Raw genomic sequence first — 12,807 nt, 5'->3', positions numbered from 1 at the left:
TGGCTCAGTCGGTTGAGCGTCCGACTTCGGCTCAGGTCATGATCTCACAGCTTGTAGGTTCGAGCCCCGCATCGGGCTCCGTGCTGACAGCTCAGGGCCTGGAGCCTGCTTCGGATTCTGTGTCCCCCTCTCTCTCTGCCCCTAACCCACTCGCATTCTGTCTCTGTCTCTCTCAAAAATAAATAAACGCTGAAAAAAAAAAAAATTAAAAAAAGAAAACAGAAGCGAATGAGAAACAGTGTATAAATTCTGAAGGACACTTCATGGTGGATTTTCAAGAACTCCGTGGTTGAGGCCGCTGTGGCTTTCCTTTTCCTTGACGCTGGTGTCAGCTGCATTTTTAGACTTGACTTTCATAACTAGGGTTCTGTTTTGATTCACAAATGGAGGAAGAAAAAGAGGGAGAGAACTTCTATTTCGTGTAACTCGGCAAGAACGAGGAGAGCAAAAGGGAGGATGAAGGAGGTTAAAGAGGATGTGTGTGTACACACGAAGATGGCTAGTAATTAGCTGTTCGCCTTGGCAGATTCCCGACCTGTCCTCCCTAAAACTTAACACCTTTGACTCGTAAACAGGGACAACTATCCTGTCTCCCTCCTGCGGGTGTTGTAGGACTGAGTGAAAGAGTGCTTGCAAGCAACTGCCACACTTCTCAATAAATGTTAACCACTATTATCCGTTATTACTGGTATTACTGTTCCCATTACTGCACTGGAACACGTGCAGTTCCAGTGGGGACAAAGAGTGCCAACTGGGCCCGGATACGGGTTTGGCTGGCTCCTCAGCTGTCCCCTAGATGGCGCTGGTGCCCCAGAACCACAAGGAGTCCGTCATCTTTGGTAAGGTAGAGGCGGGAAGCTGCTGTTTAATGTTCCCAGAGTAAACCGTAAACCACCCCGAACGCTGAGAATGATCAGTGAAGTTGGTCCAGCAGATCAGCGATATGAGGAAATGCAGCGAGAGCCATCAAGTCTGTTGTGCTATGGAGAACCTTTGCCCATCCTGGGGGAAATTCATCTGAATAAAACTGACTTGAGCAAATGCAGACTTCGCATGAGAAATCCAGGAAATTTAGACCTAAAGTTAAGTTTTCCCAGTGGTCTTGTTTACTAGATTAACTGTTCTCTCCCTTTCTCTCTGTCTTTTCCCCCCTTATACTGCGTTACCCTCTTCTCTTTCCCTTATGCCTCTGTCTTTTGCATGAACAGCGTCAAATCATGTTTCCAGAACATGGAGATTTGCAAGCGTCGGGTGAATATGTATGACACCGTGAACCAGAGCAAGACCCCTTTCATCACGCATGTGGCCCCCAGCACGTCCACCAACCTGACCATGACTTTCAACAACCAGCTGAACACTGTCCACAACCAGGTGAATGGGGAGCGAAGGGGAAGGTGGGCAAGGCTGACTGTGCATCAGGAATTGTATTTTCCCACCAAACCTAGTCAGGAGGCCAAATTCCTCTAGTATCATATAGAAGAGACAATATGCACAAAATTCCTCTCCTGTCATGTTTAAGAAAGTGTTTGCTTCCACGGTTATTTCCTTTGAGAGACCCAGGGACCCTGTAAAGGTACTCTTTCTGAGATAGTACCTCTTAGGGTTTCCCTTGGTCCTGAGGTGGGAATAACATAAAGTCTCCTGCTATAATCCGTTTATGCCTGACACGTGCCTGGTAAAGAATTCTAGCACTGGAAGGGACACTGGCGGTCACCCCATTCAGGTCTCTCCCCCTTGTCCCCACACTGCTGGGTCCACATGATCTCCTTTCAGGACAGATAAAAGCTGTCCTTTCTCCAAGTCACAGGGAAAATCAATTCATCAGTCTGTCACCAGAATCCCAGCAGCTGGAATCAGAAGGGACCAGGAGAGTAAGGCTTTTTTCTCACAGATACCCAACTTTTTGAAAAAATTAGCAGAACCCCGCACTTAACATGCTGTTTAAAATAGGGGTAACATACTTACCGGAAATACTTACTGGTTGAATAATTTCCAAATCCTAGTCTGGGCTGCCTCTGCTATTTAAGACACTTTTACTTTGATTCCCAAATTCCAGTCTTATCACTTCCCCCAAAGAACTAACTGCCCCTAGATTTTTCCAGCCTTGGTATCAGTCTGCAGTGGCCACAACACTCCCGTGTGTGTGTGTGTGTGTATGTGTGTGTGTGTTCTAGAGGAGGAGAGGAGTGTGTATATGTTCTAATCCCGAAGTATGAATACCTCCGCCTGGCCATCCACTCACTTCTCTGTCACTGAAGAGGCACCGACCCCAGCTTCCAGCCTCTCCTCCCTCACGTCCCCCCTCTCTTAGGCATCCCTCTCTCCCCCACCTAAACTCCAGGAGAGGCCACGTGGAATGTGCCATCCTCGGGACCACTGGTGTCCTTAAAGCTCTCCTTAGAGAGAAGAGCTTGTGCTCTCTAGGACCTGGAGTCCAAAGAAACAAACAGTCCCTCCCCGTGCCTGGCCCTGCACTCAGGCTAAGGTGTCCACAGCCAGACATATGCGCGCCTTGACAAAATACCACCACAGTTTTGTCCTTCAGCACCAGAACCCCATCACGTCAGCTGGCAGTTGGGTTAATATTATAAAGAAGTTCATCTAAATTGACGGTGTCAGGGAGGGTTTCAGTGTGGAGCACACGGGACCCAGGCGAGGCCTTGAAGCAAGCACAGAGGCTTGGAGAGAATGTGCTGGAAGGATTTATGTGAGTCTGCAGGGCCTGTGCTCTCCGGCTGGTGCCATGAGCACAGAAAGCAGAGGGAGGTAAATTTGGAAGGGAAGGTTGGCCAAACCGTGGGTAAGGAGTGCCAGACCCAAACGCGCGTATAGTGTTTATTAGACAGTAATTGGAGATTTGAGGGCAGAGGTGACAACATGCACAAAGTAGTCTTTTGGAAAGAATGTTCTAGCCTCAGTGCCCAAGAAAAACTGTAAGGGAGAAAGCGGAGGCCAGAACTTCACTGAACAGAGCCCAGCCACCAGGGGAGAAACCCTGAGAGTCAGGTTCCAGGGATGATTGGAAGAAGGCAGGCGTAGGGGAGACAGAAGAGTCGAGGACCCGCGTGGGGACCTGGAGGGTGCCGGTCCCCGAAGAGGGAAGCTCGGGGCACAAGCCGGCAGTGGGAAATGGGGACAGGGCGAGGCTCCAGGAGAGGTTCTCTGGGCAGAGAACAGAGAGGAAACAGTAAGAGAACACAGACGCCGGCCTACACATGGCGCGCACAGCCCAGAGGCCCAAAACCCACTCTTTGTGGCAATTTGTATTCTAAAACCCAAACGTGTGTGCTCCATAATTTAGTGATTACTTTCAAGCAAATTAATTTGCTTAACACTAAAATTGGGCATAAAACCTAGGTACAAAAAAAAAAAAAAAAAAAAAAACACATAAACTGAGTAGCCTTTGTATCAAATTTGACATGTGTACGTACCCTTCTTAAAACTCTACTTCTGTACTTGTCCAGGATGCCTTGTGGCTCTTTCCTCCTCGTCCATAACCTCTAGTGGCAAAACCTGTGTTAGGCAATGTTGAATTCGATGACCCCGGTAACCTCCACCTATCTTGCTGCAGGATCCGTGTGAAGAAGCTAGAAAATTCCCAATTTAGAACCGATTTTCCTTCTGTGGCCTTGCTTTCCATGGAAGTTCATTCTCAAGTGAGGTCTCTTTCCGAAAGAGGCAGGAGAGAGCACATGATTTCAGAATCCATTTAACCCTCTCCATTTAAGTTCCCCTGAGCCATCGGCGTCTTTCCTCTCTGGCCTCCAGCCTACGAAGCCAAACCAGCGTAAGAAGGCCCCAAACTCCAATGAGAAACCCCAGGATCGGTGTGTCCCTCTCCCTGGCTGGCTGTTAATGTAGCGCGTTTATTTTCAGTAACCTGTTCCGCAGCCATCTGAGGGTATCTGTGAACAGTGCTCGCCTCAGACCTGAGCGGGAAGGCCCCCTTCCGAGGCCCACTTCAGCCTCCCTCCATGTCTGTGTGCTTCCGTGCCAAGCTCTGGGTACCCAGGACGCTGTGCCCGCAGAGGCCTCCTCCTGGCTCTGCCTCCCAAGTGTGGACAGCACCGCAGGCCCCAGGGAAGGGGTGTGTGGACAGAGCTTAGAGGTGTGGGCTGGCAGGCCCATATACGTGCACCGAGAGCCCCCCACGTCATGGGACACAGCTGGGTCAGGAAGAGAAGGCAGTCAGGGGGTGAGCAGCAGCCAAGGGATCCAAGAGTCCTAAACTCAAACCCGGCCTTCCAGGTTGTTGGAAGGTAGAAGGGCAGAACATGAACGGTTTCTGGCCTGATTTTTAACTTTGCAGTTTGTAGACTTACGGCACGCAAGCAAGCTTCCGTTTGCACTCTGGTCCAGGCCCCACACAGGTTAGGCATTGGCCCGAGTTTAAGCACCAAAGGGGATGCGGAGGTGAATGTGGCTGCAGGTGCCTGCTTTTCCCTGAGCCTTCAACTGTGTTTCCACTACCCTCTGTTTTTGCTTTTTTGGCTCTTGGTTTTTGTTTATTTGTTTACTCCTCTTTGAGTTCATTTATTTGATTTAGACTCGCGTCTCCCAACATGCCACGTCCCTCATTTTTTATTTTTGTTTATTTTTTGTTCAACCCCCATCATTCCTTTAGGCTCCCACCTCCACCAGTGCCACTATTTCCTTAGCCAATCCCGAAGTCTCCATACTAAACTACCAATCTGCACTCTACCAGCCCTCAGCGGCGTCCATGGCTGCAGTGGCCCAGCGGAGCCTGCCCCTGCAGACGGGAACAGCCCAGATCTGTGCCCGGCCTGACCCCTTCCAGCAAGCTCTCATCGTGTGTCCGCCCGGCTTCCAAGGTAAGGCTGAGCAGACCCGGCCCTTCACCTGCTCCTTCCTGTTCCACCTCCAGGGAACCGGCGCCCACGCCTTTCTTTCACGCCCACCTCCCTGGACTAAGGCTGAGGCCAAGGCCCTCTTCATTTCCGAGAGAGCACTGGCATTGCTGAACGTCAGGGCCCCTCTCCTACTCTGGCCAGCCTAGAAACAATAGGACTTAGGCTTCAGCACCAAGTTGTTTTTCTCCCCACCTGCTGGTGTTTTTGTCCCAGGCCAGCTGTCTGTAAATACCCACGTTGTCTGTGTTCTTCTTGTTAGGCTGATGTCAGCTTGTATTTCCTCCAGTGAAATGTCCTCGGGGCTTGCCACTCTCTGACAGCCAACTGGGTCCAGTTCTCACGAAGAATATGAATCTGTCCAAAAAGGACCTCCCACGCCTGTCCCCCAAATGATTCTTTAGCCATGCACCTCAACACTCTTCTCCTGAAAGTTCTAAGAACCAGCCAGGGTTGACTGTGTACGAGGTCTCGGGGTCTACGGAAAGCTCCGTATCTGTTCCCAAATGTGACACCCTGTGTGGATGCTCAGTTCCAGACAGAGGGCTTCCAGTGGATTCACAGGCTATTCCCCGACACCCCTGCTTTGACATACACCAGCGTATTTTCACGTCAGAAGCTGTCTTTCTGGTGTAATTTGTCAGCATAACCGTTCCATCTTTGGCTTTACAGACTCCTTAATTTGGCCTCCTAGTCTCCGAAAACATTCCAAGTTGGTTTCTGTGGCTTTAACATTTTTAAGTTGGAAACTGAAGGGGAGACTTGCAAAGGACCAGGTGATACCTGGCGGGGACTGGTGCGAAGGGGAGATGGGAGCGGACGCAGCTGGCTAGGAAGGTTCTCCGCGTCCGGCTGTTTCCAGCCGCTCACCAACCCCTCTCTCCCTTGCCGCTGTCCGGAACAGGGCTGCAGGCCTCTCCCTCTAAGCACGCTGGCTATTCCGTGCGAATGGAGAATGCGGTTCCCCTCGTCACTCAAGCCCCGGGAGCACAGCCCCTTCAGATCCAACCAGGTCTGCTGGCCCAGGTAATTCCTTCTTTATTATTACTGGTATTGCCATTATCCCTGTTAATGTTGTTCACAAAAGAGATGTATCTCTGCTAATTCCCTCCGTGGTAATGAGTTAGGTGCTTGGACTCATTAGAAGATACCAGTAATATTCTGAATGGTCCCTCGGTGAATCACCTCCCTACGTTATCTTGCTTATAATTCCAAGAAGAAATTTAGACATAGGGAGAGTCTGGGGAAATTATTATTAACTCTTGTGGCTTTATAATGCAAATGAATATGGAAGACATAGGTTTTAATCCTAACTCTACTAATAACTGTGTGACCTCAGGCAAGTCAGTTAACATTTCTTTGCCTCAAATTTCTTTCTTACCAGATAGAAATGATTTTTTTTTTTAGAGCCAAAAGGAGCCTTGGAGATGTATCTCCTTACTTTATAGGGAGTTGCAAAACCAGGATCACAGAAGCTGTGAGCTGGAACCTTCCTTATCTGTTCACAGAGGTACTCCAATGGTAGAGGGGGAGCACAAGAGGTGAAAGTGGTTGGAAATGCGTAAAGCGTTGTGGAAGTGTAAGGTAACGTAGGGATGCAGTGATAACAGTAATCGATCCTTAATGACACTTGAACAAATACATCATCATTATGCCAGACAGTCTGTAACTGTTTAATTGATTTAATCCCCACAACAGCACGATAAGTAAGGCATTTGTCTCCAGTTGACAAATACGGAGAGCAGGCACAATCAGTGGCTCAGAGTCCCCCAGCAAATAGGTGCCAGAACCAGGACACGAACCCTGGAGGTCGGATGCTGGCATCTGTATTTAGCCACCGTGCCACATTGCCCCCATACTTTCGTTTCTATCACTGGGCGTCAAGGACAGCTTAACCTACATGTTGTCCGTTTAGAAGCACGTTTATTTTTAAATAAGGTAGGTTCCCAAAGCCTTCTCTCAGAGTGTTCCTACGGACACTTGACTTACGGTATCTTTTGTTGAATAGAAGTTTTTGGTTTGGGGGCACCTGGGTGGCTCAGTCGGTGAAGCCTCTGACTTGTTGGTTTCGGCTCAGTTTGTGACCTCACGGTTCATGAGTTCAAGCCCCACATCAGGCTCTGCGCTGACAGCACGGAGCCTGCTTGGGATTCTCTCTCTCCCTCTCTCTGCCTCTCCCCTGCTCACTCAGATGCACTCTCTCTCTCTCTCAAAATAAATAAACTTTATTTTTTTTTTAATTTTTTTTTTAACGTTTATTTATTTTTGAGACAGAGAGAGACAGAGCATGAACGGGGGAGGGGCAGAGAGAGAGGGAGACACAGAATCTGAAACAGGCTCCAGGCTCTGAGCTGTCAGCACAGAGCCCGACGCGGGGCTTGAACTCACGGACCGTGAGATCATGACCTGAGCCGAAGTCGGACGCTTAACCGACCAAGCCACCCAGGCACCCCAATAAACTTTATTTAAAAAAAAAAGAAGTTTTGGGGGTGCCTGGGTGGCTCAGTCTGTTGCATCAGACTTCAGTTCAGGTCATGGTCTCACAGTTGGTGAGTTTAAGCCCCACAACGGGTTCGCTGCTATCAGGGTGGAGCCCATTTCAGATCCTCTGCCCACCTCTCTCTCTCTCTCTCTCTCTCTCTCTCTCTCTCTCTGCCCCTCCCCCGCTCATTTTCTCTCTCTTTCTCTCTCAAAAATAAATAAACATTTAAAAATTCTATTTTAAAGGGGTGCCTTGGGCGCCTGGGTGGCTCATTTGGTTGAGCATCCGACTTCGGCTCAGGTCATGATCTCGCAGTCTGTGACTTCGAGCCCCACGTCGGGCTCTGTGCTGACAGCTCAGAGCCTGGAGCCTGCTTTGGATTCTGTGTCTCCCTCTCTCTCTGCCCCTCCCCTGCTCATGCTCTGTCTCTCTCTCTCTGTCAAAAATAAAAATAAACATTAAAGTGGTGCCTGGGTGGCTCAGTCGGGTAAGCATCCGACTTCGGTTCAGGTCATGATCTCACAGTTTGTGGGTTCGAGCCCCGTGTCAGGCTCTGTGCTGACAGCTCAGAGCCTGGAGCCTGCTTTGGATTCTGTGTCTCCCTCTCTCTCTGTCCCTCTCCTGCTCATGCTCTGTCTCTCAAAAATAAATGAACATTTTAAAAAAAGTTTTTGGTTTTAATTTTAACATAGTGAAACTGCACGGGTCTGTTTGGGCTCTCTTTTCCACTGGCCTTCCTCATCCTGCCATCTTAACTGTGATAACTAACACCTGTCTTGCTGTCTGATTGGGAAACCCCTGTTCCTGTTTCTTTTTTCAAAAGTCCCCTGTCTGTCCTTGTCCCTTCACTTTTCATATGAATTTAAACATCACTGTTACAAACAAAACAGTCATTGGCTCAGAGTCGCACAGCAATTAGCAACTGTCTTCTCTTTTTTCTTTTCTCTTTTTTTAGCAATTATCTTTTCAAAACAGAAAACCCTGATGTGCATTTACTAGACTGGGGCTAAATCTATATTTACTTTAGGAAAAGCTGACATCCTTATGGCATTAAGTCATCTCAGGCACAAACACGGCATAACTGTATATGTTATCTTTCACTCTTTTTATTAAAGTTTTCTTCTGTTAGAACAGTTCCTAAATATTTTACAGGTTTTGCTATTAATAATTTTATTGATTTTATTTTCTGAGTATTTGGTTTTGGTTTATAGGACTAAAACTGATTTTGGTCTACTGAGTTTGTTATCTGGAAGTCCTTCTAAACTCTGATTAGTTATGATTGTTTCTGGGAATTCCCTTGGATTTCTTCTGTGGACCGTCTTACTAGCTTTGTTTCTTCTTTTACACTCCTTATTCTACTGTGCTGCTAGCACCTCAAAACAATGATCACTAACAGTGTTGACACTGGACATCCTTAATTGGTCCCTGACTTTACAGGAAATTCTTCTAGCTATTTGCCATATTTGGTCTGCTATCGATATTGGGTGGAGACAGTTTTCCCAAGCTGGCTAATCTTTTAATGAATATTGAGTTATGTCGCACGTTCTTTCTGCATCTGTTAAAATACTTGTGTTTTTTGTTCATTAATCTATTAATGTTACACGTTACATTAATAGGTTCTTAATGTTAAACTATCCTTTATTTCCAAGATGAGCTTTAATCATGTTCGTTTGATATGCTCGTATGCTTTCCAGTATTGGGCTGTTTGTAAATATGTGGTTAGTGTTTTTATTTCTATGTTCAGAAGTGAGAAATGGCATATAATTTCTCTTTCTTATAGAATCCTTATCTAACTTGAGCATCGAGGTTACCCCGTCTCATAAAATGTGTTGGATATTATTAACCTCTTCTTCTGTTTCCTGGAACAGCTTATTTAAGGTTGATATTAACCATTCTTCATCTCTGTTCTTAAATGCAAATTGACTCCACAGTGACCACTAACACCAGCTTCTGGTGGCACACCAAATTTTGTTGCGGAAAATTTATAAACAGAGAATCTTCTGTACTTAAAGCAAGCCTTTTCTTCCCTCTCTCACTGGTCCTCATGGCTTCTTTTTGCTCGCACGGTTTCGTAGTAGGGAGTTCGGAAAAAGCCGAGAAAGATCAAGAGAAGGAACCAGAGGCTCACTCTGGGGGCAGCATAGCTTGTTGGTACTTTATCTGAGTGGCAGAAACCCAGACCAGCCTCCCAGTGCTCCTGCTCTGTGAGCCAAAACCTAGAGAACTCACATGTACTTACAGATCTTTTTTTGTTGGCGCACTTAACCCCGGTAAGCCAGAAATCATTTCTGAAAGAAACAATAATTAGCATTCTTATTAGCTAACCTCAGCTTTCTCCGTTGTTCAGTTTGGTGCAAACCAACAGGCTCAGCATTTCTGAATTTGTTTGTGTTTTAGTCATAGCAGGGAAGAGCTTTGCCTTTTTGCCCACTTGAAAAAGAGTCCCTAGAGTGCTGTAAATCTCCAAGCGGGCTTAACCCAAAGCTGTAATCCGGAGCGGGAATAAAAATTACATGTGCAAAGATTTTAGTCACTGCAGTGTTTATAACGGGGAGCTGCTGGAAGCAGTTTGAATGTCCATCAGTAGGAGATTTGTTAAATAAATGGATGTGTACACAAAATGGAACGCCACATAGCCATTAAAAAGGACACGGGACACCAATGCGCCCCCACATGCAAAGATTTCTTGTATTAGGTGAAAACAACTTCCTGCCCTATCCAGGATCACGTTGTGTCTTTCTGTCGGTTGGTTGCTTTTTCTTTCCCTGTTTGTCACTTAATCCATGCCAGTGTGTTAGTGTAAAGGGGGAGCTCTCTCCTAGGTATTTTTAAATATCCCTTCAAAGGACAAAAGTAAGCTAACTTATAAAACTAGTATGGTGGCTATAAACAAGCAATAACTAAACATTTAAACTAGTGCCTTCATTTTTCTCTGGGTAAATTTCTAGGTATCAGGCAGAGGCACCCCAGATATTATTCTTTACTTTAAACATAGCTGAAAAGTGGGCATCATTCTTTTTACAAATATTTAAACCTTAGGAGCGCCTGAGTGGCTCAGTTGGTTAAGAGTCCGACTTCGGCTCAGGTCATGATCTCCTGGGTCGTGAGTTCAAGCCCTGCGTCGGGCTCTGTTCTGACAGCTCGGAGCCTGGAGCCTGCTTCATATTCTGTGTTTCCCTCTCTCTCTGCCCCTCTCCTGCTCATGTTCTCTCTCTCTCTCTCTCCCCCTCTCTCTCTCTCTCTCTCTCTCCCCCTCTCTCTCTCAAAAATAAACAAACATTTAAAAAATATTAAAATATTTAAATCTTTTCAAGGTTTTTATTTGTGAAGGTTTAGGAACGGAGTCATTTGAATCCATCCCACGTTAGTTTTGTTTGCTTTGCTTTTTCCTCCCCACCTTCCAGCAGCACCCCATGTCCTCTGAAGGGAAGCAGTCTCTCCGGGGTTCCCCAAGGATGTGTGCGTGGGAGGCCAGAGTGAAATCACACCCTCTTGTTTACATGATACGGGAGTGATCTTTACCAACTGTCTTGCCAGTCCCAGCCTTGCTGGTACTACCCACAGGGGGCTGTCCCCTCTGTCGTCCCATGCCTGGGGCCTGCGCTCACACCTTGACCACCATCAGAGATTGTGGATAAGTGGATAAAGGCAGAGAGATGGAACATACAGCTCTTGATTGAGACAGTATTGAATTTAGCTCACTTTTCAAGTTGGCAGGATCCAAAACCCCCTTGGACTTGCAAGGCTGGAACAGAAATTCAGAGCGCCCCCAAGAGGTGGAGGTTTGCCATATCCTTCTAGACCCCAGCCTTTTGAAGGTCTATGCATGCTTCTAGTCCTAGCACCCGAATCCCTTTAAATGTCTCCCTGGAACTTTTTCAGCCGTCCAAATTACAAAACTTCAGTGCTTCTCATTCATTACTTCCTCTGGTAACATTTTCAGCAAGCAGTCCCTCCAGCCATTCTGTCTTGCTATCTGCTTCTGTCTTGCTTAGTGCCTGGGTTGTTAATGAATAAGGAACACTTTTTCATGTGACTTTTATGCCTTCACCACCAGCCCTGATCCTGAATAGAGCCATCGTTTCTGCGCATCCTCTCCATAAAGTAAGGTAGTACACTGGTGAGAACATGGGCTCTGAAATTTGATTGCCTGGAAGTCAGAGAAGCCAGTCCCACCACTTACCAGCTACATAACTGTAGGGAACCTACTTTCGAATTTAACGTTTTTTTCAAATTAACACATGTACCTAATTTTTAAAGTGAAATGAAAAAAAAAAAGTGAAATGAGTCCACAGACTTCTAAGAAAATGGTAGTTGCCTGCTCTATCCCACCCCCAATTTCCACTTCCCCCAAATAATTTTTAAACTCTTTTGTTTTGTTTGTTCATAAAGTTTATTTATTTTGGGAGAGAGAGAGTGCTTAGGAGGGGCAGAAAGAGAGGGAGAGAGAATCCCAAGCAGGCTCTGCTCTGTCAGCACAGAGCCCAATGTGGAGCTTCAACTCGTGAACCATGAGATCATGCCTTGAGCTGAAACCAAGTGTCAGATGCTTAACTGACTGAGCCACCCAGGTGCCCCAAGTCTTTTATTTTGTTATTTAACTCCCATGTTTCTAAATAACGTGCTTAAACTGCTTTTTACTGATATTCCCATTTTGGGTATCAATGGACTTCCTACTGTGGAAGATAAAGACTTAGCCCCCTAACCCACCCCAACCCAACAGCACACACACAGTCATGTTCTCTCTCTCTCGCTCGTTCTCTCTCTTCCTTTCCCCCATTCTTACCATGGAAGTTTCTTATTCTACCACTCTGCATTATTTACATACTTACTACCATCAGTATTGTATAATATTCTCAGTTGAGCCTCACAGCATACTATGATTCTATTTCTTTTCCTAGACAACTTGTTTTCCCTGGAGTTGATGGCGGTTTCATTTTTTCATTTGGTTGGTTCCCTCTCTGTACATTTATATGCAACCCCAGATTCCTCCAGAGCCAGTCACGGTTTGGGTGTCTGATGTGTTGACGTGTTTCAGCTTATTGACAAGTTGTGTCTGTTGTTTTTTTCTCTTTCTGAGAACTTTTTAAGACTCTCCTTGTCCACGATGGTCTGAAATTTCATAATCTATATGCTTTCCCATGGGTGAGTCTTTATACATTGTTGTGAACACTGTTTTTGCCCTTTCAGTATGGAAGTTTTTATTTTTCCTTCGTTAATTTTTTCCCATCCATTTTCACTCCTTCTTTGTGAAATTCTTCATTGGGTGTTGGCACTCCTGAATTGATCTAATGATTTTCACGTATCTCCCCCCACTCCCCACCATTTTCTCTCTCTATATTCTATCTGTGCAATCTTACCACAGTTGAGATTTTCTCAACTTTTTTTAAAACCTTCTATGGAAGGGCGCCTGCATGGTTCATTCAGTTAAGCATCTGACTCTTGATTTTGGCTCAG

The 12,807-nt window shown here is 46.3% G+C and overlaps 1 protein-coding gene across 2 annotated transcripts in view; it reads left to right on the top strand.

Annotated features, from left to right (window-relative positions):
* The window catches only part of HIPK2 (homeodomain interacting protein kinase 2), a 179,051-nt gene that overhangs the window by 136,253 nt on the left and 29,991 nt on the right, over nt 1–12,807 (top strand). Inside the window, exons 7-9 of one of the 2 annotated variants that reach the window (XM_030308554.1) lie at nt 1,209–1,371; nt 4,706–4,832; nt 5,773–5,894. In XM_030308554.1, the coding sequence (XP_030164414.1) occupies nt 1,209–1,371; nt 4,706–4,832; nt 5,773–5,894 (412 nt within the window). Of the gene's footprint in view, nt 1–1,208; nt 1,372–4,624; nt 4,833–5,772; nt 5,895–12,807 lie in introns of both variants that reach the window. The other variant, XM_030308553.1, reaches the window with a different exon arrangement.

This window comes from Lynx canadensis, chromosome A2 (assembly GCF_007474595.2).
Source record: "Lynx canadensis isolate LIC74 chromosome A2, mLynCan4.pri.v2, whole genome shotgun sequence".
NCBI lineage: Eukaryota > Metazoa > Chordata > Mammalia > Carnivora > Felidae > Lynx > Lynx canadensis.
This window is presented reverse-complemented; position numbering and strand designations above follow the sequence as displayed.